Source organism: Bactrocera neohumeralis, unplaced genomic scaffold (assembly GCF_024586455.1).
Source record: "Bactrocera neohumeralis isolate Rockhampton unplaced genomic scaffold, APGP_CSIRO_Bneo_wtdbg2-racon-allhic-juicebox.fasta_v2 cluster11, whole genome shotgun sequence".
In the NCBI taxonomy this organism is placed as follows: domain Eukaryota; kingdom Metazoa; phylum Arthropoda; class Insecta; order Diptera; family Tephritidae; genus Bactrocera; species Bactrocera neohumeralis.
The window spans coordinates 10,787,473-10,810,343 of NW_026089624.1; the positions used below are offsets into that span (position 1 = coordinate 10,787,473).

Sequence of the window (22,871 nt, forward strand, 5' to 3'; positions counted from 1 at the left end):
TAATATTAGGATTATTTATATACGTCTCAGTAAAGGCATGTAAATGTTACGAGATTAAACAAAAAGCCAAAAAAACGTCGAGCTTTCGAGCAGGTATATGAAATGGAAGTACACCGACTCCAAACACAGCGCCTTTGAAATGAGGGCTATTCATTTTAACAGAGAGGAGAGTTAAGGAAGATAACATTCCTTATCAGCTGTAAACATAAAAACATGTATCATGACATATACACATAATAATGTATTGTAATTATCAGTAACAGATAGAACTTATCCAAAAATATTTATCAGCTTAAAATAAGAACACAACAGAACAACATGAATGTTCTGTCGATACTACGAGTACAAATAGTTGTAAGCAAACCTAATGTTTTTTAGTCTTAGTATTACCACGAACCAAGAAGGTATATTGAACTTAATAAAGAATAATAATAAACCCAAAACTATTATTATTTAACTCGCTAAAGATAGAATTCAGACAACTCCCCCCTAGACGAAACGCTCGGAGGGCAAGCTGGGATACCTTCCGGGAGTTGATAAGTGAGGAATTGAACAGGTAGTGGCAGACTGACAATAACGTTACAGGCCAGGAGATTCTGTGACAATGTCACCTCCACACCAGAAGCAGCTCGGCTGCATAAAGCACTGGCCAGAGGCAAGACTGACACAAGTCTAGCAATCAAAAGAAGCGACGGGACATTTACGACCAGCGCAGTAGATAGAGCTACGGAGCTCCTGCGGGCGCACTTCCCGGAAACAATTCAGAAAGACCAGTGTCTACCCGTGATTGAACACAGGCCATCCCGCTTGGATTGGATGATCGCTAAGCAATTATGTACTGCGGACAAGATCAAGTGGGCAATGACTTCGTTTGAGAAATTGAAGTCTCCGGGAGTGGATGGCATCTTTCCAGAGCAGGCTCTGCTGCCCTAAATAATAATGCTCTGCGCCTTCTTGGATATCGAAGGTGCTTTTGACAACACGTATCACAGGAGTGTAGCCAGGGCACTGGAGAAAAGGAATGTAGCAGCACCGGTGCGTAGGTGGATAGAGGCCGTACTGCGTACCAGAACTGCTGAAACCGCAGTAGGAGATACAAGAATTCGTCTTGGCACAACAAGAGACTGCCCACAGGGGGGTGTGTTATCACCCCTGCTATGGAGTCTCGTTGTGGACGACCTGTTAGCACTGCTTACGGACAATGGGATCCGCTGCCAGAGGTATGCGAATGACATTTTAATAATAGCCAGAGGCAAATTTGAGGACACTCTCTGCGACCTATTGCAAAGAGGTTTAAACCTGACAAAGGGGTGGTGCAGTGGGGTTGAATTGAGCATCGATCCCTCCAAGATTACCGTAGTCCCATTCACGAGACGAAGGAACCTGACACTTGGGTGTAGAGAGATAGAGATGACCAACAAGGTCAAGATTCTACTTTGCGGTGGAAGCAGAAAGTTGACCTGACCTTGGTCAAAGCGACTAAGGCATTAATGGTGTGCAATCGGCTGGCAGGAAAAACCTGGGGCTGTAAGCCAAGGATCGTTGGGTGGTTGGACACCACGATTATGCGACCGTTAGTCACGTACGGGGCGGTGGCCTGGATCTCAAAAGCGTTGCAGACTTAGGTAGAATTCCAACTATCGGAACTGCAACGACTGGCGTGTGTCTGCATGTCGGGCGCAATGCGCACCTGTCCGACGGCAGCACTGGAGGTCCTGCTTGAACTCATACCGCTTCATTTAATAATCGGTCAAGTAGCCAAGCACACACTTCTGCAAATAACGGCAGAGGGGTGTGGCAAAGGTAAGGTAATTTCGTCTCAGAGGATGGAAGATATAAGTGGCAATATACCATTAGCCCTCCTCCCGAGGGACTCCATTACCAAAAAAGTTAACTTCACGAAAAAGTTTTACCCTTGGCAGTAAGGACGAGTGGAACGACTCCACTCTCAAACTAATGCTGAAGTATAGCACGTTGAGGTGCTACGCTGACGGCTCGAAAACGTCGGAAGGAATCGGGTCCACACACCAAACTTTCCATATCTATGGGAAGGTTTCCGAGCATTTTCCAGGCAGAAGTCTTTGCCAGTAGTCGGTGTATACAGATAAACCTCCATCGCCACTTTCGCAATGAACGGATAGCCATACTTAGCGATAGTCAAGCGGCGCTAAAAGCGATCTCCTCCTACAGATCAAATCGCTACTAGTGCAGGAGTGTAGAGAACGGCTGAACAACCTGGCGGAAGGTAACCAGATGCACCTAATCTGGGTGCCTGGTCACAGAGGTATTGCCGGTAACGAACTGGCTGACGAGCTCACTCACTCCGCAGCCTCTACCAACATGGTACGAACCCTTCACTGGGGTGGGTCCCCATACCTTAAAGGAGTTGAAATCGTAGCAATAGCGTAGGTATAAAAGATGTATCGTTGAACAAATCGATGGAATCTTAAAAAGACGGTAGAGAATTTTAGGATATGGCAAGAGGGGAATGTATCACCCCACAAAAGTGGAAGATTTATTAAAGTTTATGACACAAGAAATGGACACCGGGGTAGAGAACCGCCCCACCGCAATCGGCCAAACGACTTTCTTTAATAAATTTAGTTCAAAAATGTATATATCCTTAACCTTGTAAATAATACTATTTTTAATGTCAACAACGAATGACGATTCGAACGAACGGATACGTTTATATACTCGTTCACGTATGTCATCATGCCAGATTACGATAGAAGCGTTACGATCACGTATGTCATAACACGAAATACTGGCTTTTTACGTGACTAGTGATACGTTCACGGATGTAATGATTTGACCGCAGGCTACTGGTCGCATTTTACACCGGCCACTGCAAGCTGAATAGGCATTTATATAACATGGGCTTATCCTCTTGCGCTAACTGCCGGTTCTGCGACAGAGAGCCTGAAACACCAGAACACCTGCTAAATGACTGCACAGCAGTCTGTAGATGCAGGACTAAGGCTCTTGGATCCATGTTTCCGGATAGGGATCGCATCGCCTCAGTAGCACCCTGCAGAATATTGGACTTTATCAATATGCTGGGGCTAACTGCGCCCTTGTGAGTTAGGAGAGGGCACAATAGACCTAAGGTCGCGGTGCATTCCTCATTTATTAGTATATCTATCTTATCTAAGAGTATATAGCTGCCAAGGACTTAGAGGCGTATTTCCGTTTTCTTTAGCGCGCGACGTGATGATATGGACGGACAATAATGAATATATTGAAGCTCAAAATTAAATTGTCATTGTGTATTTCTATGGATTTATTGTGAATTTATTATCGGTAGTAAAGTGTTGGTGGATATATAAAACAATAAGTGTGAAATTCACAGTAAATCAAAAAATTGTTTACTAAATATTGGTAATTTGTATACAAATGTCTCACATACCATAATAGCTTACTCGGATATAACTGTTGTTTCGCTTTCCTTCAGACATTTCCTTTAACAGAAAAGTTCGTTAAATGGGTTTTTGTGATTTCATTCTCATTGTACGGATAGAGGAGGTCCTCCAGATCAATATATATATATAGTTGTAGCTAATTTATGGTTTTCAAAGTTAAAAAATTTAAATATTTAAAATGCGTGTTTCTCTGATTTATAATGAATTTTACACTTATCTTTTTAACTTTTATATCCCCTAACCATTCAACAATTCGTTTCTAACCATTTATTTTATATTAAATAGTGCAAAAATAACTTCTATTCTATTTTTAACTTCGGATGAAATCTATTTATTCGTTTATTTACTTATTTATTATTACTCACGCCAATCGGCTATATACAAAGAAGTATAACAAAAAAGAAGGAAGAAGGCAAATACGTATTTAGACGAGACTTAATTGTGAACATTGCACAAATCAATATCTTGGTGTATCATTACTAGATCGATTCTACTAAACTTTAAGCTCATGTAACCTAACTCTCGCGAGTACAACCACGCATACTAACGTATTAACCCTAGGAGAGTGCATTTTGACTAGGTTTGATCACAAATCACACATTAATGATTCATTATTAACCCCTTAACCCTTGAGACGCAGCTCGCATACGTACAACCAAACATATTAATATCTTGATAATATCTATTGACTAAGTTTACTACCCTGCTCCTCGGTCCACCCCGCACGTAGTTCTTCGAAGACTGTTTTAACAGTCTGTGCGACCTCAACCCAGGCATACGGCCTACAAGGACGAATTGTTCCAAAATTTCCGGAGAGTCGATTAATCCATTTAGTGATTTAAAACAAACAAGAGATAGATACTTGTCTCCGACTCATCAGGTCACAAATCCCAAATTGACCACGAACCTCATCCGAGCCTCTGACCCATCCTTTACGCCCCAGGAAGTACGCGACATAATTACAGAGTTTCTGTCTCTCTCCACTTTGTCAATGAGACAGTCGGTATGAGGAGACCAAACCAATGAACAATACTCCAACATCGGACGCACCAAGGTCGAGTACAGCCTTACGAACGTATCAGCATTCCTGAAGTCATCCCCACATCTGAGTATGAGCCCAAGTGTCCTGTATGCCAGTGATGTAAGATGCAAGATCTTTTACTACTGTGAATTCTTCTAGCTGATGATCAGCGATACGGTAAACAGCTGGACGACGACTCAAGGACCGTGAAGAGAACACCACCACGCACTTTTTTAAATTTAAACTCAATTTATTTTCGTCGCACCACTCCTCAAGTCTATCAACGTCTTGCTGTAATGTACTAATATCATCTTCAGTGCTTATCTTCTTGAAAATCTTGAGATCCGTTCTCTATTAAGAGCTCATGATCCACCATATCGGAGGCTTTGCTGAAGTCCGTGTAGATAGTGTGAACTGTTTCACCCTTGTCCAACGCTCTCAGTACGTAATCGACATACAGGTAAAGGTTTGTAGCTGTAGACCTGCCGCCAAAGAACCCATGTTGCTTGGTCGAGATCGTATTCTTGAAGGCGAAATTCACCTGCTGCAAAACAAGTTTCTCAAACAACTTTGCCATTGCCGGCTGTATGCATATTGGCCTGTAGTTGGACACCTCAGATCTCGACCCTGCCTTGTAAATTAGACAAATATACGAGCGTTTCCATGCCGACGGAAAAATACCCATCTCCAGTGATTTACTAAAGATGTGGGTTATTGGTTCGGCAAGTTCGACTGCACAGCTCCTCAGTAAAATGTTCGGTATTCTATCTGGTCCGGCTCACTTCTTTCCATCTAGTTTGCACATTTGCTCGTACACTTCAGGGAAGCGGATGGTGAGTTCCGATAATTTCACATCGTAGCTAGTCGATGTTTCCCCAGCTTGAGCTGTGGGCATTGGTTCCCCATTATCATTAACTTTCTCCGCATAGATGCTACTAAAGAACGACGCAAACAGATTGCTCACTTCCCCACCCGTCGTAGCTACGCTATCTTTCCACGACACGGAGGATTAAATATCCATATTGTTCCGTCTCCTGCTTTTGACGAATTTCCAAAACTGACTCGAATCCACCCGTTCAAGCTCCTCCATCCTGGACGTGTATGCGCTGTAACACCCTTTGCCGATTCTTTTGCATTCCGACCGCAACCGACGAAAAACATTGTAGGCGTAACTGGTTTTTAATCTCTTGTATGTTGCATGCGCATCCTTTTTCCCTATCAGCTCCCTAGAAAACCAGCATGGATAATTGCTTTTCCTGTTAGTATGGACAGGAACAAATTGCACAATTCCATCGTTAATTCTCTCGTATAGCCAGTTTACCTTGTCATCCAGTGATACTAACTTATACAGTTCAATCCAGTTACTCGTCAAAAAGAAGTAATTCAATCCCACGTAGTCCGCCTTCTTGAATGCATAAGTCGGTGCCACGTTCATTTTTAGGTTGGCCCTAACCTCAGCACGTATACTTATAGCCGGGTGGTGCTTATCTTCATCAATAAAAGCCTCTATACTGTCTACACATACTTCAACGCTGCTAAAGCATAAGTCAAGCGTACGATCATTTACATTACGAATTAGATTACTGGGGAGATTATAGTCGCCAACGATAATCAATGCACAGTTGGGATATTTTTCCTTCAAATACGAAATTGTTGACATATGACTCGCATACTTATCCAACGACGACAGTAGCAGAAGATACACACATCCAACTAATAGATCGCCCTCAGTACATTTTACTTTAATAAAAACTTGCTCGACATTACTACGCTTCACCGCAGTGAAAACACCTCCACCTCTCGTACAATTGCTTGTTTGGTTGTCTCTATCTTTCCTAAGTATTAAATACGTATCGTCTACCACTTCACCATCTGATATTGATTCATGAAGCCATGACTCGCTCACACAAAACAAGTCACATTGATGCCCTGCTGATGAGATTAAGAGCTCTTTTAATTTTGTTCTTACGAATCTTTAGGCTTTTCTTTTGGCGCACGAAAAGTCTGCTTATCGACTATCCTCGGCACCCCATTAATGTATCTAATTGTCCTGCAGTAATCTCCGCTCTTAGTTAGATTATCGAGCTCCGTACATAGATTTCTGAGATGCTCTTGCTGAGCTCGAGTTAGGTTCGCCTTAAATGAGATGCCAAACTCACAAGCTGTCTTGATACGCAATAGACTCCTAGCATCTGCTACGGAGTCTGTAGTTAGTAATAGCGGACGAATCTTACCTACCACAGGACGACCGAGTCTACAGAGACCGAGTTTCGGATAATAATGCGTCAACCTTCGATGTTAATTTATTCTCGACAGCGCCGACCCTCTTTTCTAATTGCTTATAATGCTGCGAGATTGCTCTGTTGTTCTCTGCCAACTTGTTCAAGTCCAGCCGAATTCCTGCAACGCTGGTCTGAATATTTTCAATTGTTTTCTTGAACGGTGCTAAATATTTCTCAAACATTTTCTCCAACTCCGATTTGGTTGTTGATAACGGCAAATCATTGTCGTCCTCATCATTGTCATTGACGGCCTCAATAGTACTAACCTCTGAGTGACAACCAGAGCATCGCCAGTCAATACGACCAGTTTTCCGAAACGCAGCAGCAATTTTCTTGAAACCACGTCCCTCAAGTCGCTGCACTTCTTGTGGAACCAATTCTTACAACTATTGCAGTTAATACTTCCTGAGTTTCCCCTTATAATCTTGGAGCAAGTTATACACACGTGTTCACTCGACGCCATTTTGTATTAAGACACATTGATATAATAAGAAAATGGTTGCTTTAAAAAAATAAATAACCCTGGTCGAGCCAAAACCCAGTATTATTTTATTACGTGGCACGATTCCGATTACTTTGGCGGAGGGGTAAAAAAACCGAATTTCCGTATAAATGGGGTATATACGGATAGGGGAGCTTCTCCAGAGGAGGAATATCCAAAAAAATGTAAAAATTACTAATATTTTTCAAAATATTCACGATTAAAGGTTCAAAAATTTGCACTAAGAAAACATGTTATTTCTCTATGTTTCACAAAATTTTTTCATATTTTTTACTTTGTATATTTAAATACACTCTCTAAGCTTTGAAATAAGCTTACATTTCACTTTTATTTTGCTATATTTTACCTAAATTTATTCATTTCAAAATCACTTAGCACACTCATCGTAAAAGGTTAAATTTTTCACAATTATGAGGAAAACGAGCCTTGCCACATTTTAAACAGTAAATATGTAGGACTTTTAACAATTTTTCTTTGTTTGTTTTATCGCGTGATTCTTTTTTCTATATTAACTATAAAAAAATACTTTCTACATATGTATATGTGTAATACGTAATTTATGTGACTGAAGTACTTTCGCGAAGTACTCTTTCTGCGTTGGCGGCCTTCGGCCAAACTTTAAAAAAAAACCCTGGTCGAGCGAATACCCGGGGTGACTGAAGTATTATCGCGTAGTACTCCTTTCTGCGTTGGCGGCCCTCGGCCGCGCTCTAAAAAAATAACCCTGGCCGAGCGAATACCCGGGGTGACTGAAGTACTTTCGCGTAGTACTTCTCTGGCCGATCGAATACCCGGGGTGACTAAAGTACTTTCGCGTAGTACTCCTTTCTGCGTTAAAAATAAAAAAATATATTGACTTTTTGTTATAAAGAGGTGAAAGTGGTTATATTCTTTGGTTATTATGCACTCATATTAAACAAAATTTATGTTTTCGTTATAAAATTGATAAATTTTGATTATTATTTCTGTCAGCGATTTCAATTCATTTTTTGTGATACCTTGGTTTGTATTTTAGGTGAAGATATACAGTGGCGCACATAAGTATTGGCACAGCAACCATTTTGTGTTTTTCGGCTATTTTTATTTATTTATTTATTTAAGTATACAGACGCCAAACGGCATTATACAACTAAAAGATTATAAATTATATAATATTTGTTATGTAATTAAGAGGGAGGGATTAATAGTATTTAATACTAGTATAAATAAAACTATGAATTGAACAAAAATTGTAAGTATAGCAAATTAGGAAGGAGAAAGTGAAAAAGGTGAGACTAGGAATATTACAGTAAACGTGATTTGATATCCGGGATGAAGGCACTGAGTGATCCGCTATAGAAGTCCACATCACTATGTAATGAGTTGACTACATTCGCGTAGTACTCCTTTCTCTAAACAACACAGAAAGGAGTACTACGCGATATTATTTCAGTCACCCCGGGTATTCGCTCGGCCAGGGTTATTTTTTTAGAGCGCGGCCGAAAGTGTAAATATATTTTCCCTTATTAAATCCATTCATTAAAAAATACTCAATCTGGCCACTCCTTTTCCGAGAATACAACACTTTTCTTTTCATTTATTAAGAGTTATTCAAATAGTCAACAGTTTTTGCTTTGTGAAATTCGTTTGTGTTCAATAACGTGAAAAGCTAAATTTTCTTATAAAAATGTCTTCAAAACAAAAAGAAACCACTATATCTCAGGGAAAAATTATTTTACATATGCACAACCAAGGCAAATCGTATGCTGAAATAGGTGAAATGATGGACAGAAGCCGGTTCACAATTCGCAATATCATAAGGCGGTTTAAAGGAGCATCAAGTTTAAAAAGTGCTGAGCGTACCGGTCGTCCTCAGTTCTTAAGCGATCGCGAAAAGCAGCACATTGGGGGAAACTTCAGTATACCATCCCACGATTTCAGGGTTGAAAGTGGTATGGTTGGATAGTGCTTATGCTCCAGATTGAGAATATATATAATTATTGCCGCCGCAAACTTATAGTTTTCGAGATATTTGCATTTAAAATTGAAAATTTTGCAAATTTAATTTTGCAATTTCTCGACTTATGGTTAGTTTTTCTTCCGTATTATGCACTTTTTATACACTTACAATTCCCTACAATATTTCTACATATTTATTTTTTATTAATAATTTAGATATTTGCTTAAAATAAGCATTTTATATTTTACATAAATATTACTACACGCACAATAATAATAAGTGTTCCGTGTTGTCAAATAATAAGTGTTACCATATCACAAATGATTGAAAACAATAAAAATAAATAAAAAAAAAACTCAAATGCATGAAAAAATTATCCTGGGCGACCAACACCTGGGTGTGTCAGGTTTTTACGATTGAAACTCCTGTTTGCGTTGGCGGCCTTCGGCCGCGCTTCAAAAAAATAACCCTGGCCGATCCAACACCGGGGTGTACCAACACCAGGGTGTGTCAGGTTTTTTTTTCGAGTAAAACTCCTTTTTTGATTATTACTCATTTCTTATTTTATTATTTATTATTATTTTCTTGCTATAAAAAGGATAATGATTTATGTATTTGGCGTATAAACCTATTTTTTATTCGTTTGATAAATGTGTAGATATGGCAATACTTATTCTTTGACAACACGGAACACTTATTGTTATTGTGCGTGTAATAATATTTATGTAAAATATAAATGCTTATTTTAAGCAAACATCTAAAATATTAATAAAAAATAAATATGTAGAAATATTGTAGTGAATTGTAAGTGTATAAAAAGTGCATAATACGGAAGAAAAACTAACCATAAGTCGAGAAATTGCAAAATTAAATTTGCAAAATTTTCAATTTTAAATGCAAATATCTCGAAAACTATAAGTTTGCGGCGGCAATAATTATAAATATTCTTAATCTGGAGCATCAGCACTATCCAACCATACCACTTTTAACCCTGAAATCGAGGGATGGTATACTAAAACCGACCCGCACATTGTTTGAAAAGTCCAAATAGATCCGAAAATATCATCTACGCAGATTGCTTCTGAGGTTAAAAATGAATTTGGAAAAGATATTCATGCGATGACCGTTAGAAGGGTACTACATTCGGCTGGCTATAATTCGGGTGTTGCCCGAAAGAAGCCGTTGATATCTTCACGTAACCAGAAGAAGCGCCTAGACTACGCAAAAGAGTATAACAAAAAACCAAACACATACTGGGACCAAGTACTCTTCTTAGACGAGAGTAAGTACAATATCTTTCGGAGCGATGGTCGTACTTCGGTGTGGAGAAAGCCAAACACTGAATTTGAAAAACAAAATCTTGCTCCAACAGTGAAATACGGTGGTGGTGGTATGATGGAGTGTGGATGCATGGCTGCTGCTGCTGCAGTTGTGGGTGAGCTGGTATTCATAAAAGACATTATGGACAAAACAGTTTATTTAAATATTTTGAAGCAAAATTTGAAAAAAAAAGTGCTCAAAAACTAAATTTACCAAGCCCATTCACATTTCAGCAAGACAATGACCAAAAGCATTCGGCTCATATTGTAAGAATGAAGAATAATTTATAACACCGAACACCTCTTGCCCCATCCACCACAATCTCCAGACCTCAACCCAATTGAGCATTTGTGGGAGGAGTTGGAAAGGCGGTTGAGAAAGCGGACAGTTTGCAACAAACTGGGGTAGAAGCAGGCTTTGTTAGAGGAATGGCACAAAATAACCCAGCTAACAACCCACAAACTAGTATATTCCATGACAAGGCGTCTGGCAGCTGTAATCAAGCAAAATGGACTACCCACCAAATATTAATTAAATTGCATAATGTTTTTTTTCTTTATAATTTACTGAGTGTGCCAATACTTTTGTGTCGTAAAAATTGCTTATTTTTTATGAATGTGAATTAAAAAGTATAATTAAAAATGAATTATTATAAAAAAATTAGTGCATGTGGTAGTTAATGAATGGATTTAACAAAGAAAAATATATTTACACTAAATAACACATTAGTCTGCTTTTAAAATAGCCGAAAAACACAAAATGGTTGCTGTGCCAATACTTATGTGCGGCACTGTATATGTTATTATATTTAATATATGAGTTTTGGATATGAAGTGGTTATATTTTGCGGTTATCATGCACTCATACATATTGAAACAAAATTTGAGTTTTCGTACTGTACTGTAACCTTACACTTTATTACGTAACATTATTATATAATATTACTAATACATGTATATAATATTACTTATTTGCTTAATAAATTTAAAAAAGAAAATATCCATATGCATGAATAGAGGAATTTTTGCGAAAAAGAGGAATTTCAGCGAATTGCCTTGTCATCACATGGCAGCGCTCCATTTCTTCGTGATTTTTGGTAAACAAATGAGGTTCAAACGAGTCTAAAATGTAGTTTTTAAAATAACGATTTTTTAAATAAAAAACCTGGTAAAAGTGTAAAATGTGGATTTATTTAAAAGATTATAGTGTAATTTAATTAATTTGAAGAACAAAATGTGAATAAAGTGGGTTTAACGTGGTGAAATAGCTTCTTGAAAAGTTCGAATTTTGCGAATTTTTTAACTTTAAGGTCGAATATCTCGTAAACTTAGCGTTTGCGGTACCTATAACCCTGTATATTTTTTAATCAGGAGGACAAATAAAAAAAATTGTTCTCATTTCAAATTGCACATGTTCAGATCTAAAATAAAATAAAAATTAATTGATTTTCAAAAATAAACAGTTTTAGATTGAAAATAATATTAATATAATTCAAATTATAACATTAAGTCAAAGTAATTAAGTAAGAAAAAGTAAAAAGCTCACATACACATTAAATGTAAATTTTAAAATCACAACTTCAAAAAACTATTAACTATTAGTGATTCGCATTTAAAAAAATCAACATTTTTGTCTTTTCATCGTCCAAGCGCATTCTCATTTCACTTAAAATAAGTCCAGCTGGAGAAAAAAGCCGTTCGCAGTGAACTGATGACGTTAAACATCCTAATTTTATCCGAGCTATGGGAGACAGATATGGATATTTATATTTGTTTTGCTGACACCATTTGAAGGGGTCCGCATTTCGAGCAATTACTACCTCTTCCAAATAACGCTGAACCTCGATAATGGCTCTTGAATTACAAGTACCTCGCGGCTTGTTTGACGCAATATTGGAGTCTATATAGCTCCATATTGAAAACTCTGAGGTTTCTACTTGTGGTTCTTGGGGTTCATTTGCTTGGGCTTCTTGAATTATTCTACCTACATCTGCAATTATACGATTTTTAAACATGTCGGCTATTGTGGGGTCAGAAAAGGCGAAATTTTTGAAACGAGGATCCAAGAATGATGCCATGCCTAGAGTGTTGTCCTTTCGGTATTTCCTAATCTTTCATTTATTCCGTTTAGTAATTCAAAAGCCACTGCTTTTACAGGATCCACATAAGAATTGGCTTTTGTCCACCTATTATACACGCTTTTGAGACCATTTACAATAGGAATAACCATTGATCCGGTGCCGCTTATTTCTTTTGTGGTGTACTCAAAAGGTTTTAATACTGTAAGTAAATCCTTTAGCAACAACCATTCGTCAGGATTAATACGAGGTAATTCCTTATCTATGAGAGCAACAGTACTTTTAATAGCATCTTCCACTTTTATAAAACGTCAATCATGTAAAATGTAGAATTCCATCGAGTTTCAACGCTTTGAATTAGTTTCAAAGGTTCGGTACCAGCATTGCGTTGAAAACTCATACATTTTTCATTTGAATTTTACTTTTACTTTTTCTAAAATGAGCGACAATTTGTTTTACTTTTTGTAAAACTGTATTAATGTCGTAGCCACTTATACTTGCTTTACAATTAAATTTATGGTATGCGCAAAACAGCCGAAGTAGCGTAGTTTGAGCTCATTTTGTAAGGCACTCTTTATATTATTCGCGTTATCAGACACTGCAAATATTACACACTCAGTTGTGACATTTTGTATTTGCTCGGCTAAGTTTTTGGCAGTATGTGTCTCATTCATTGGACAGCAATCCAATAAAATAATGTTAAATTCGAAATTTTCACTAACAAAATGTAGTGTAATTGCTATGTAACTCACTGTATTGCGAGATGTCCAACAATCGGTTGTAATGCAGAATTTAACACCATTCGCCACTTTTAGTTTCACTTTTTCGACGCATGCTTCATATAATGCCGGAATTATCGTTCTTGATACTACATGCCGATGGGTAGTTCATATGCAGGATTTAGCGCTTTAACGAATTGGACAAATCCGCTGTCCTCGACAATGCTGAAAGGTTGTAAGTCTTTACTGAAGAGCATTGGCAAAGCATTATCTATTTCCTTTTTTGCCTTTGCAGAAATCTTCATGTTACATATCCCTGCAGTTATTTTAGATTGGCGCAGAACAGGCTCTGAAACTATATTTAAATCTCTTAACTGAATTCCGAAGTAAAAATGTTATGTTTTACCGTATTGTACATTTGTTTCCGTAACTTCATGCTGTGCATCTGGATTTTCCGTTTGTTTACTTCCTATTTTTTGCACCGTCGCTGCTCCTGGAAGTTCCACTGTTGGATGCCGATTTTGCTCTTTTTTTTAAATTCGTATTCGTCGTTTTATATGATATATCTTCTTTACAAATTTTGCATTTTGCATGAGTATCATTTATTGCTTCAAAAAATTGCCACATTTCACTTCGTTTTTTATTTATTTTAAAAGACATTTTCACAATATTTAATAAATTTAAGAAAATTCGAATTCAAAATATTTTAATTTATGCAAAATGCTCAACGGAATTAAATAAAACGCAATACACATATATTCACAGTGAAAAAGTATTCAAAATCAAAACGTCTAACCACAAACAATCACCACATATATTCACAGTGATTAAAGAAGTATTCAAAATCACAATTCCTACTACACCAAAAAAATCACCACATGCAATTATTGTTCATAAGCTAGTGTCAATTGTAAATTTCATTCACAGTGAAATATTGGCATGAAGAAAAATCACCAATCACTGATATTTTGGGCTAGCAATAACAGTGACTATAAGCGATTTTTCAATCACAGTGATAAAATCACCGGTGGTGAAATATCGCTCATCACTAGTAGGAATCAGTTTTGGGAACACGATTGCCAACGAAGTGGATCTGCTGTTTTTAAAGAAAACTTTCGCATAAACCGAAGTTCATTTAACAAATTATGTAACATCCTCCGGCCTCTACTAAAAATGGATACAAACTACGGAAAAGCTATTTCGATCGATAAAAGAATGGCTATAACAATATTTGTTTTAGGCTCAAGTGCAGAGAATCGGAGTAACGCTAATATGTTCGGAGTAGGAAGATCTACGGTTTGCGAAATTTTGCTGGAATTTAACACCGAAATCTGAAGACTACTGCAACCATTCTGTTTCAAAATGTTACCACTAAATAGGGAAAGCATATCAGAATTGGTGATTGGTGGTAAAATCTTAAATTTGCGCCAATGGTCTAATAACTGTTTACAGACGGATGCCACATTGAGGTTCACCCATCATCTGACGAAGCTGTGGATTATTACAATTACAAAGGGTGGTATTCCACCGTTTTAATGGCATTAGTTGATTCTAAATAATGTTTAGAAACTCAATGTACATATAAATACGTAAGTAATGTATACAATGTATTTTCAGATACCGTTTTACTTACATAAGCGTGGAGAATCCCGGGCGATGTAATGACTCTAAATTTATGAGACGTCATCACTTAAGCACGAAATGGATAATTGTCTTCTACTAAACTCTAAATGGTTACGCGCTTTGGAAGAGTTGGAGACTAGTGCCAAAATCCGTGTCATGTTTATATACTTACATCTGACTACCCAATTAATAAAGAACAACACAACGGACAACACTTTAACATATTTTGATAAGTACATGTGTATATTGTATCACAATGTGTGTACATGTGTACATTGGACAGAACTGCATACACAGTAAACCAAGGATAAAGTTGTTCACCCCAAACAAAGTTTATTTGTTTTCTCCATATAAAAATTATTTTAATTATTACATAAAAGGCTGAACTATAATTATTTAAGGCGACGATAAACATGTTGCAAAATGAAGTCATATTCATTTAATTTTTAATTTTTTTTTGAAATTCAAGCAATAGTTTATTTGGTTCTTTTGAGTCTTTCACATATTCTTCCATCAGTTGGGTTTTTTTTAATTTTTTGAAATTTTTTTAATATTAGACTTTGAAAATTATTTATTTTTATTATCGGTGATGGCAATGGGGATGCAGCAACAAATTAAGAAAAGGCAGCCGTTTCCACCGAAATTTGCAGTGGTTCCGAGTTAGTAGAACCTTTCTAAAAATGTACATATGTATGTAAATATAAATAATATACTCATTTACAAAACAAATGTCTCTTACTTTAAAAGCTTTCCTCGACTAAGCCCTCGGTGTTGTAGCTAACGTACGGCGACAGTACGGCTCTCATTCTTTCATATAAGGGCCACTGCGAAGGAGAACCGCCAGTTGACCCGACTGCTGTCTTTTCTTTCCTGTAAAACATGATATTTATGTAATAACTCTATTTTTTCTTAATTTTACTTAAGTACCTAAATCTTTACGACAGATTGTGCATTTTTGATTTTGTTTCACCCGCTGTGAAATGCACATCTTGTTGCTGCAACTCCACTGCCAGTTCTTCCATTATGTGGTTTTTTCTTCTTGGTCCGCGAAGAGCAATTCTGTAAGCAGTCTCTAGTCACTATTTGAGACATTTTGAGGTAAAGTCTCAATTTGTGACTAGTTGCTATAACAGTCCCTAGCGTTAGTCTCAAAATATTGTCACCTGATATTTAGCAGGTCACAAAACTAACAAGAATATTGATTACCAATCGACATATTTATTTCAATTTAAGGATAGAACATCTCTGAATAATGAAATGTGATAGATTTTGTGACTGTCACTTACAGAATAGAAAAATCGTCTCCAGTCACAAACATTGTTTCTAACTTAAAATCTCAAATTTAGAGACTTGTTACTGTACACAGCACAGAATGGCACGGTAATTTTCAAGTGACAATTTAGGCCTAGCAAAATATGTTTTCCAATAATATCAACTAAACTGGAGCAGGTACCGATTGTAATGAGTGGAATGTAAGTTTTCAAGTAGTTTTCATCGAAAACTGGTTTTCAATGTGTTTTTTTGGTTGACAGATTTTACACGGAAACACAGGTTTTAAGACGAAAATATGTTTTCATTGGAACTGTATCACAGTACAGAATTCCGGTTGCATTTGCGATTACAAACAACAGGCCACAAGGATAGTCGGTCGAAGTGTCTAGTGTAAATCTGGAAATCTGGAAATCTGGAAATGCCATGTTTTTGATTTAAAAGCCTAACAATAAGTTATAAAATCTTAAATATATTTAAAAACTAGGATTTATTTATTTATTTATTTATTTATTTATTTATTTAGTAAAGTCTATGAACAATGATTCTTACAGACTAATGAAAAACTAGGATGCATATTAGAATTCTAAAATAATAAAATTACAATAACAAGAGTAGATAACTAAAACTAAAAAACAGAATTGAGGGTATTAATGAAGGATACCCTAGAGTGAGAAAAATCAAGTAGAACTTTCTCGGAGATCGAGTTAAACTCCCGCATAGCCCTCTTGAGGGGAGCATATTCAGCAAAATTAGTACTTTCCTTTTTGTAATAAAATGGCGAAATGGATCTGAGACAACGCTGGGGAGTATTGAAGTTGAGTTTCCCTAATAAGTAGGGACAGTCAATTTCCCCGTTAATTACATTGTAGACAAATGAAAGTGAGAGAACGGACCTTCGATTTTCCAGCGATTTAAGATGTAAAAGCAATAAACGCGATGTATACGATGGTATTGGGTCAACAAACTTTAGGGAGCGGAGAGCGTATTTAAGAAAGATCTTTTGAACACGCTCGATCCTGTTAATTGACGATATGCAATATGGTCTCCAAATAAACACTGCATACTCCAAAATGGACCGCACAAAACATGTGTACAGTAATTTTAACGTGTAAGGGTCGGAAAAATTTGTAGAATTTCGACGAACAAAGCCAAGTACAAAAAAAGATTTTGAAGTGATATAGTTGATGTGATTACTGAAAGAAAATCTGTTGTCAAAGATTACCCCAAGATCTTTGATTTCAGTAACGCATTTTAGGACGCAATTAGAAATACTGTAGCTAGAAGATAATATGTTGCGTCCCTACCATAGGAGATCTGTGAGCATTTATCTACATTCAGAAAAAGTTTCGATTTCAGGCACCAATTATGAAAAGTATCAATATCACATTGAAGTTTGAGTACATCTTGTGTGTTATTGATTAATGCAAAAATTTTTAAGTCATCTGCATATAACAGAAAGTTGGCGAAAGAGAAGCAACAGGAGATGTCATTGATAAACAGCCCAAAGAGAAGTGGACCCAAGACGCTTCCTTGTGGGACTCCCGAAGACGCAGTGAATGAATCAGATGACACTCCATCAACAGTGACTACGCATCGTCTGTTTTGCAAATATGATTTAATCCACATCAAGAAGGCCGAGTGAAATCCTAGTGATGATAATTTTTTAATTAGAATATTATGTGATACTTTATCAAAGGCTTTAGAGAAATCTGTGTAGACACAATCTACTTGAAATCCAGCGGAGAATGCAGACATACAGTAATCACTAAAAACTGCTAAGTTTGACACAGTGGAGCGCCCAGGGACAAACCCATGCTGATTGACATTAATTATTGATTTTACTGCAAAATATAATTTATTTTTAACAGAACACTCAAAAATCTTCGAAATAGTAGAGAGTTTAGAAATAGGCCTGTAATTGCAGACATCATCCTTTCTACCACCTTTATGAATAGGGGTAATGCATGTCAATTTCCAGTCAGAAATGAAATCCCCGGTGGCGAGAGACTTATTGACGATAAGCATGAGAGGATATAATAAGGCAGTGCAACGCAAACAGGAGTTTCAATCGTAAAAACCTGACACACCCAGGTGTTGGTCGCCCAGGATAATTTTTTCATGCATTTGAGTTTTTTTTTTATTTATTTTTATTGTTTTCAATCATTTGTGATATGGTAACACTTATTATTTGACAACACGGAACACTTATTGTTATTGTGCGTGTAGTAATATTTATGTAAAATATAAAATGCTTATTTTAAGCAAATATCTAAATTATTAATAAAAAATAAATATGTAGAAATATTGTAGGGAATTGTAAGTGTATAAAAAGTGCATAATACGGAAGAAAAACTAACCATAAGTCGAGAAATTGCAAAATTAAATTTGCAAAATTTTCAGTGAGTTTTCGTACTGTACTGTAACCTTACACTTTATTACGTAACATTATTATATAATATTACTAATACATGTATATAATATTACTTATTTGCTGAATAAATTTAAAAAAGAAAATATCCATATGCATGAATAGAGGAATTTTTGCGAAAAAGAGGAATTTCAGCGAATTGCCTTGTCATCACATGGCAGCGCTCCATTTCTTCGTGATTTTTGGTAAACAAATGAGGTTCAAACGAGTCTAAAATGTAGTTTTTAAAATAACGATTTTTAAATAAAAAACCTGCTAAAAGTGTAAAATGTGGATTTATTTTAAAGACTATAATGTAATTTAATTAATTTGAATAGAAAAATGTAAATAATGTGGGTTTAACGTGGTGAAATAGCTTCTTGAAATGTTCGAATTTTGCGAATTTTCGAACTTTAAGGTCGAATATCTCGTAAACTAAGCGTTTGCGGTACCTATAACACTATATATTTTTTAATCAGGAGGACTTCCTCTTTCCAACGGTACCTTTAAATCGCGGCGCCAAAGAAATCGGAATTGTGCCGACAGTTTGTGTGTGCTATTATACAACTGTGCAGATGAGTTCAGTATTAATAACACGTGCATAAACATGGAAAAATGTATGTTTTTGTTGCAATAAAATTCTCAGATTTTGATGGAAAAAAAAGAAATATGTAGAATTCAAGATATTAATTTAAATAATATTAGCGGACTGGTTAAACTTCTTGCTTCGTTTGAGGCTTGTTCGAAAAAGCTGGAGGGTAACAATTATCCAACATTGCATTTGACTATTCCACACATTAATAACCTAAAAAAAAGATCCACTCCACAAGACAATGACATCGAAATTGTACAAAAATGCAAGTTTCCACTTTTAAAATATTTAGATTCCATAGTTAATGATAATTTAAACAAATTTCATAACATTGCCCTATTTTTATTTCCAACCACAAATAAATTGACAAAATTCGCAGATTTAGAAAAGGAACAAATTATCTGCAAGATATTAGCAACTCCGGCGAGCAGTGCAGCATCTGAAAGGGTTTTTTCTGTAGCAAAAAATTTAATAAGCGATAAGCGCTCAAAACTTGCCACCACTGAAGACTTGGTAAATAAAATTACGTTTCTCCATTCCAATATTAATGAATTAAATATAGAATCATTTGTAGCATAAAATAATTAACATAATTACTTTTAATTAAAATGTTATTAGTTGCTAAGCTCTTTGTTTTATAATAAATACATTTTCACTGAAAAAATAAAAACAATGTTTTTTTCATCTTATTCTTGCATATGACATACCAAAACACTGTACAGTGCGTTAACTGCACACCAATTTTGCTGTACTCATTAACAGCTGTACAACTATTGAGTGAGTGAAAACACTGCCAGTCAATACAGTCAATATTTCCCTATTCACTCTCACTCAATTATACTGTGCAGAAAAAGAAGTGTGCCCACTTCTAGAATAAGTAATTCATTTGCCGTTATGGGTGCATTCACGCAGAAGTCTAGTAGGTAGGTTCGAGCTGATGTAGCGCATGTTTTGAGGTCTTGAACTGTTTAAATCTTTTATGTGGAAAATAAAAAAAGGAGAAAGATCCTTTTTTACAAATGTATTTCTGGGAAAAATAAGAAGTCATATTTTTGGACTATGTAATAGTTGTGGCATAAATTTTACATACCAATTAAAATAATAAATTTAAAATGAGCAATGATATTTTGACTTATGCTTGTATAAGTTTATTAAATTTAAGACTTCGCTCTTCCCAACCAATTTTGCATAATTTTTCTGTAAATTAACAATACTAAACAAAAAATTAATTTCTTGGAAAAATTTTATTTTGGAAATGTACTTTATTTTTATAATATAACACAACCGTCTTAATACTCGCTCTACTAAATTTAATACTACCGAAATGAAAATGCCGTCTGCATATTTGTATATGGGATATGTTGCCTCTTCAAAATTTTCATAGGAATGAAAACTGCGCTGTCAAACTGCAGAGTTTACAGCTTATTGCTTTCAATATATGGCATACTAATTAGTATTCTATATCTTGCTTTCCATAAGGAATAGGGAGTCTCCACAGGCAATAAGCACGGCAATACAGTTAGTACAAGAATGATAGAGAAAGAGATTACGCAATGCGCATGTTTGCTTTCAGTCAGCTGTTCTTGCTGACGTCACGGTTGACTTATTATTCACCCGCGCTATTAAAAGTGAATTCGAATTGTGTTTTCAAGTGTTATATTAATTGTTAAATTCTATATTTTTAAAATGCGTTGTGCAGTGTTTGGTTGTAATAATAACAATGGTAAAAATAGTGCTACGAAGTGGAGATTTTTCCATTTCCCTTAGGATAAAACAGTACTGAAACAGTGAATTCATTTTTGTGCACTTCGCGCCAGAAGCCTTCGAAATAAATTTGCAGTGTGAAATGGGTAATTATAGCATTCTGATTACAATAATTTTACTTCTATAACCAAACATTCTTGCAGGTTTAAGTTCGCGGAGTCTAACGAAATTGCTATCACGATCACCCTGACAAGGAGTTCAAGTGTAGGCTGCGTTCCTATATACTTGGTCACAACGAAGGACCGATTACAGATGAAGGAAATGTTGAAGTCGACAACACACCAGATTTGGAAGGAAATTACTTATCTCTAACCGGTAATTATCAAAATATTAAACGTACATAGTATTATAAACCTAAAACTACGGAAAACATTATTATATAAAATTGTATTGATGTTAACAAATGCAAATATGTACTTACATACAAACTAAGTTTTTGCATACTAACCACTGTTTTTTATCCTAATTATACTGCTAATAATAACTAACAATTTATTCCAATTATTGATACGCATGTATGTATGTTTATTATATTTTTGCAGGTAATATTTTTCAACGTGTGTCAGTTGATCTGAATTCCACTGACCCAATCGAAAAAAATAATGACTTGGAGATTCTCAACAACGACGGACTTGAGAATTTGGCAGGGTACATCTGCCACAAACACGGTAAAGACAACCCCGAAATTTGTGCCAATTCCGAAAATTGTTCGTCCCATACTTGGGTGGATCACCTTTCTGAAGGAGGACTCTCAAAACCAACAGATATGTTGATGGAGCATATGAGAGCCTTGCAAGCAATATTTGACGACGTCAATGGTAATGATTTGCATATATGTACAAATTACGTCCAGAAACACCTAGATTTAAGTGATTTTGTAAATTATAGCTCGAAAATAAAATAATTATTTTTCATAGCTAGAATGTATTTTAGGATTCGTTCCTTAAATAAAAACATAATTGAACATATGTGTAGTAAAAAAGAAAGTTAAATAATATCAAAAAATTGATACTTGGTTACAAAATATTCAATCTTTTTATTTACATAAATGTATTTGGTTGAAACAAACACAGCAAGGATTGTCTCTTTTTAAATAATACAATGAAAATTCAATTAAATGAATAGGTAGGTAAATGTTCACTATAAAATATTCACTTATATTGATATCTTTTACTAATATTCACTTATGTATATTGATGTTAAATTTGATGATATTCATGATTTTGTATGCCTGCAATACAAAATTGCTTCTTATTGCAAAGAAAAACAACCAACTGAAAATCAGCTGATTGTAAGTTGGTCAACCGTGACGTAGATGCGCAGAACGAACAAAATTTGAACTCGTCATTGCGCAATCTTGTTTCTATTATTCTTGCAGTTAGTATAGCACACATCAGGAATAATGGGATGCCCAACTTATTCCAGTGTGAGAGCGCCTCAAAATAAGCGTTTTTTATAACATTTTCCATTATGGCCAGATCGAACAAAATAACAATTTTTGGGCATTTATTAACCCAATACCCAACATTTAGTACGAATATAAATTACTAAATAGTGGTTATTTATTATATGGAGAAACTATTTAAATCTTTTTAAAGAATATTTTAACAACTGACTTTTGTCCTTTCAATACCCAATAATAGGATTTAAGGTTGTTAGCTCTCAATCATTAAGAGTTTTTAATAATTTTCAACTGAAAATAATACTATGATGTTTCAAATTACAAAACATTTCATCAAATACCTTTAAATTTCACAAATTTATTTAATTTTCATTGTTTTGATTTTGAAGGATGTCGATCTGATTGTAACCGAGGATGGTGCGGAGTTCAGACAAAAGGAAGCAGGGAAACAACAACGTAAGGTGCAACAACTGGCTGATAAGCATAGCGGGGAAAGCTCGGATGGTGCTGATGCTAAGGAGCATGCAGC

The 22,871-nt window shown here is 35.8% G+C and overlaps 1 protein-coding gene and 1 long non-coding RNA gene across 21 annotated transcripts in view; one reads left to right on the top strand and one right to left on the bottom strand.

Annotated features, from left to right (window-relative positions):
* Positions 1 to 22,871, bottom strand: part of LOC126765682 (uncharacterized) — a 69,187-nt gene that overhangs the window by 13,449 nt on the left and 32,867 nt on the right. For 5 of the 20 annotated variants that reach the window (XM_050483397.1, XM_050483394.1, XM_050483395.1 and 2 more), the window contains one exon: positions 3,410 to 3,461. The exons of 5 other annotated variants lie outside the window; for them this stretch is intronic. In XM_050483397.1, the coding sequence (XP_050339354.1) occupies positions 3,410 to 3,458 (49 nt within the window). In that variant the 5' untranslated portion in view covers positions 3,459 to 3,461. Of the gene's footprint in view, positions 1 to 3,409; positions 3,462 to 11,367; positions 11,608 to 15,483; positions 15,580 to 15,644; positions 15,776 to 15,832; positions 15,965 to 18,577; positions 18,816 to 22,871 lie in introns of those variants that run through there. 10 more of the 20 variants (XR_007668522.1, XR_007668523.1, XR_007668520.1 and 7 more) reach the window with 4 other exon arrangements.
* Positions 20,470 to 21,793, top strand: LOC126765793 (uncharacterized). The gene is made up of 3 exons (XR_007668586.1): positions 20,470 to 21,026; positions 21,084 to 21,255; positions 21,483 to 21,793. It is a non-coding gene; the product is annotated as an uncharacterized LOC126765793 (long non-coding RNA).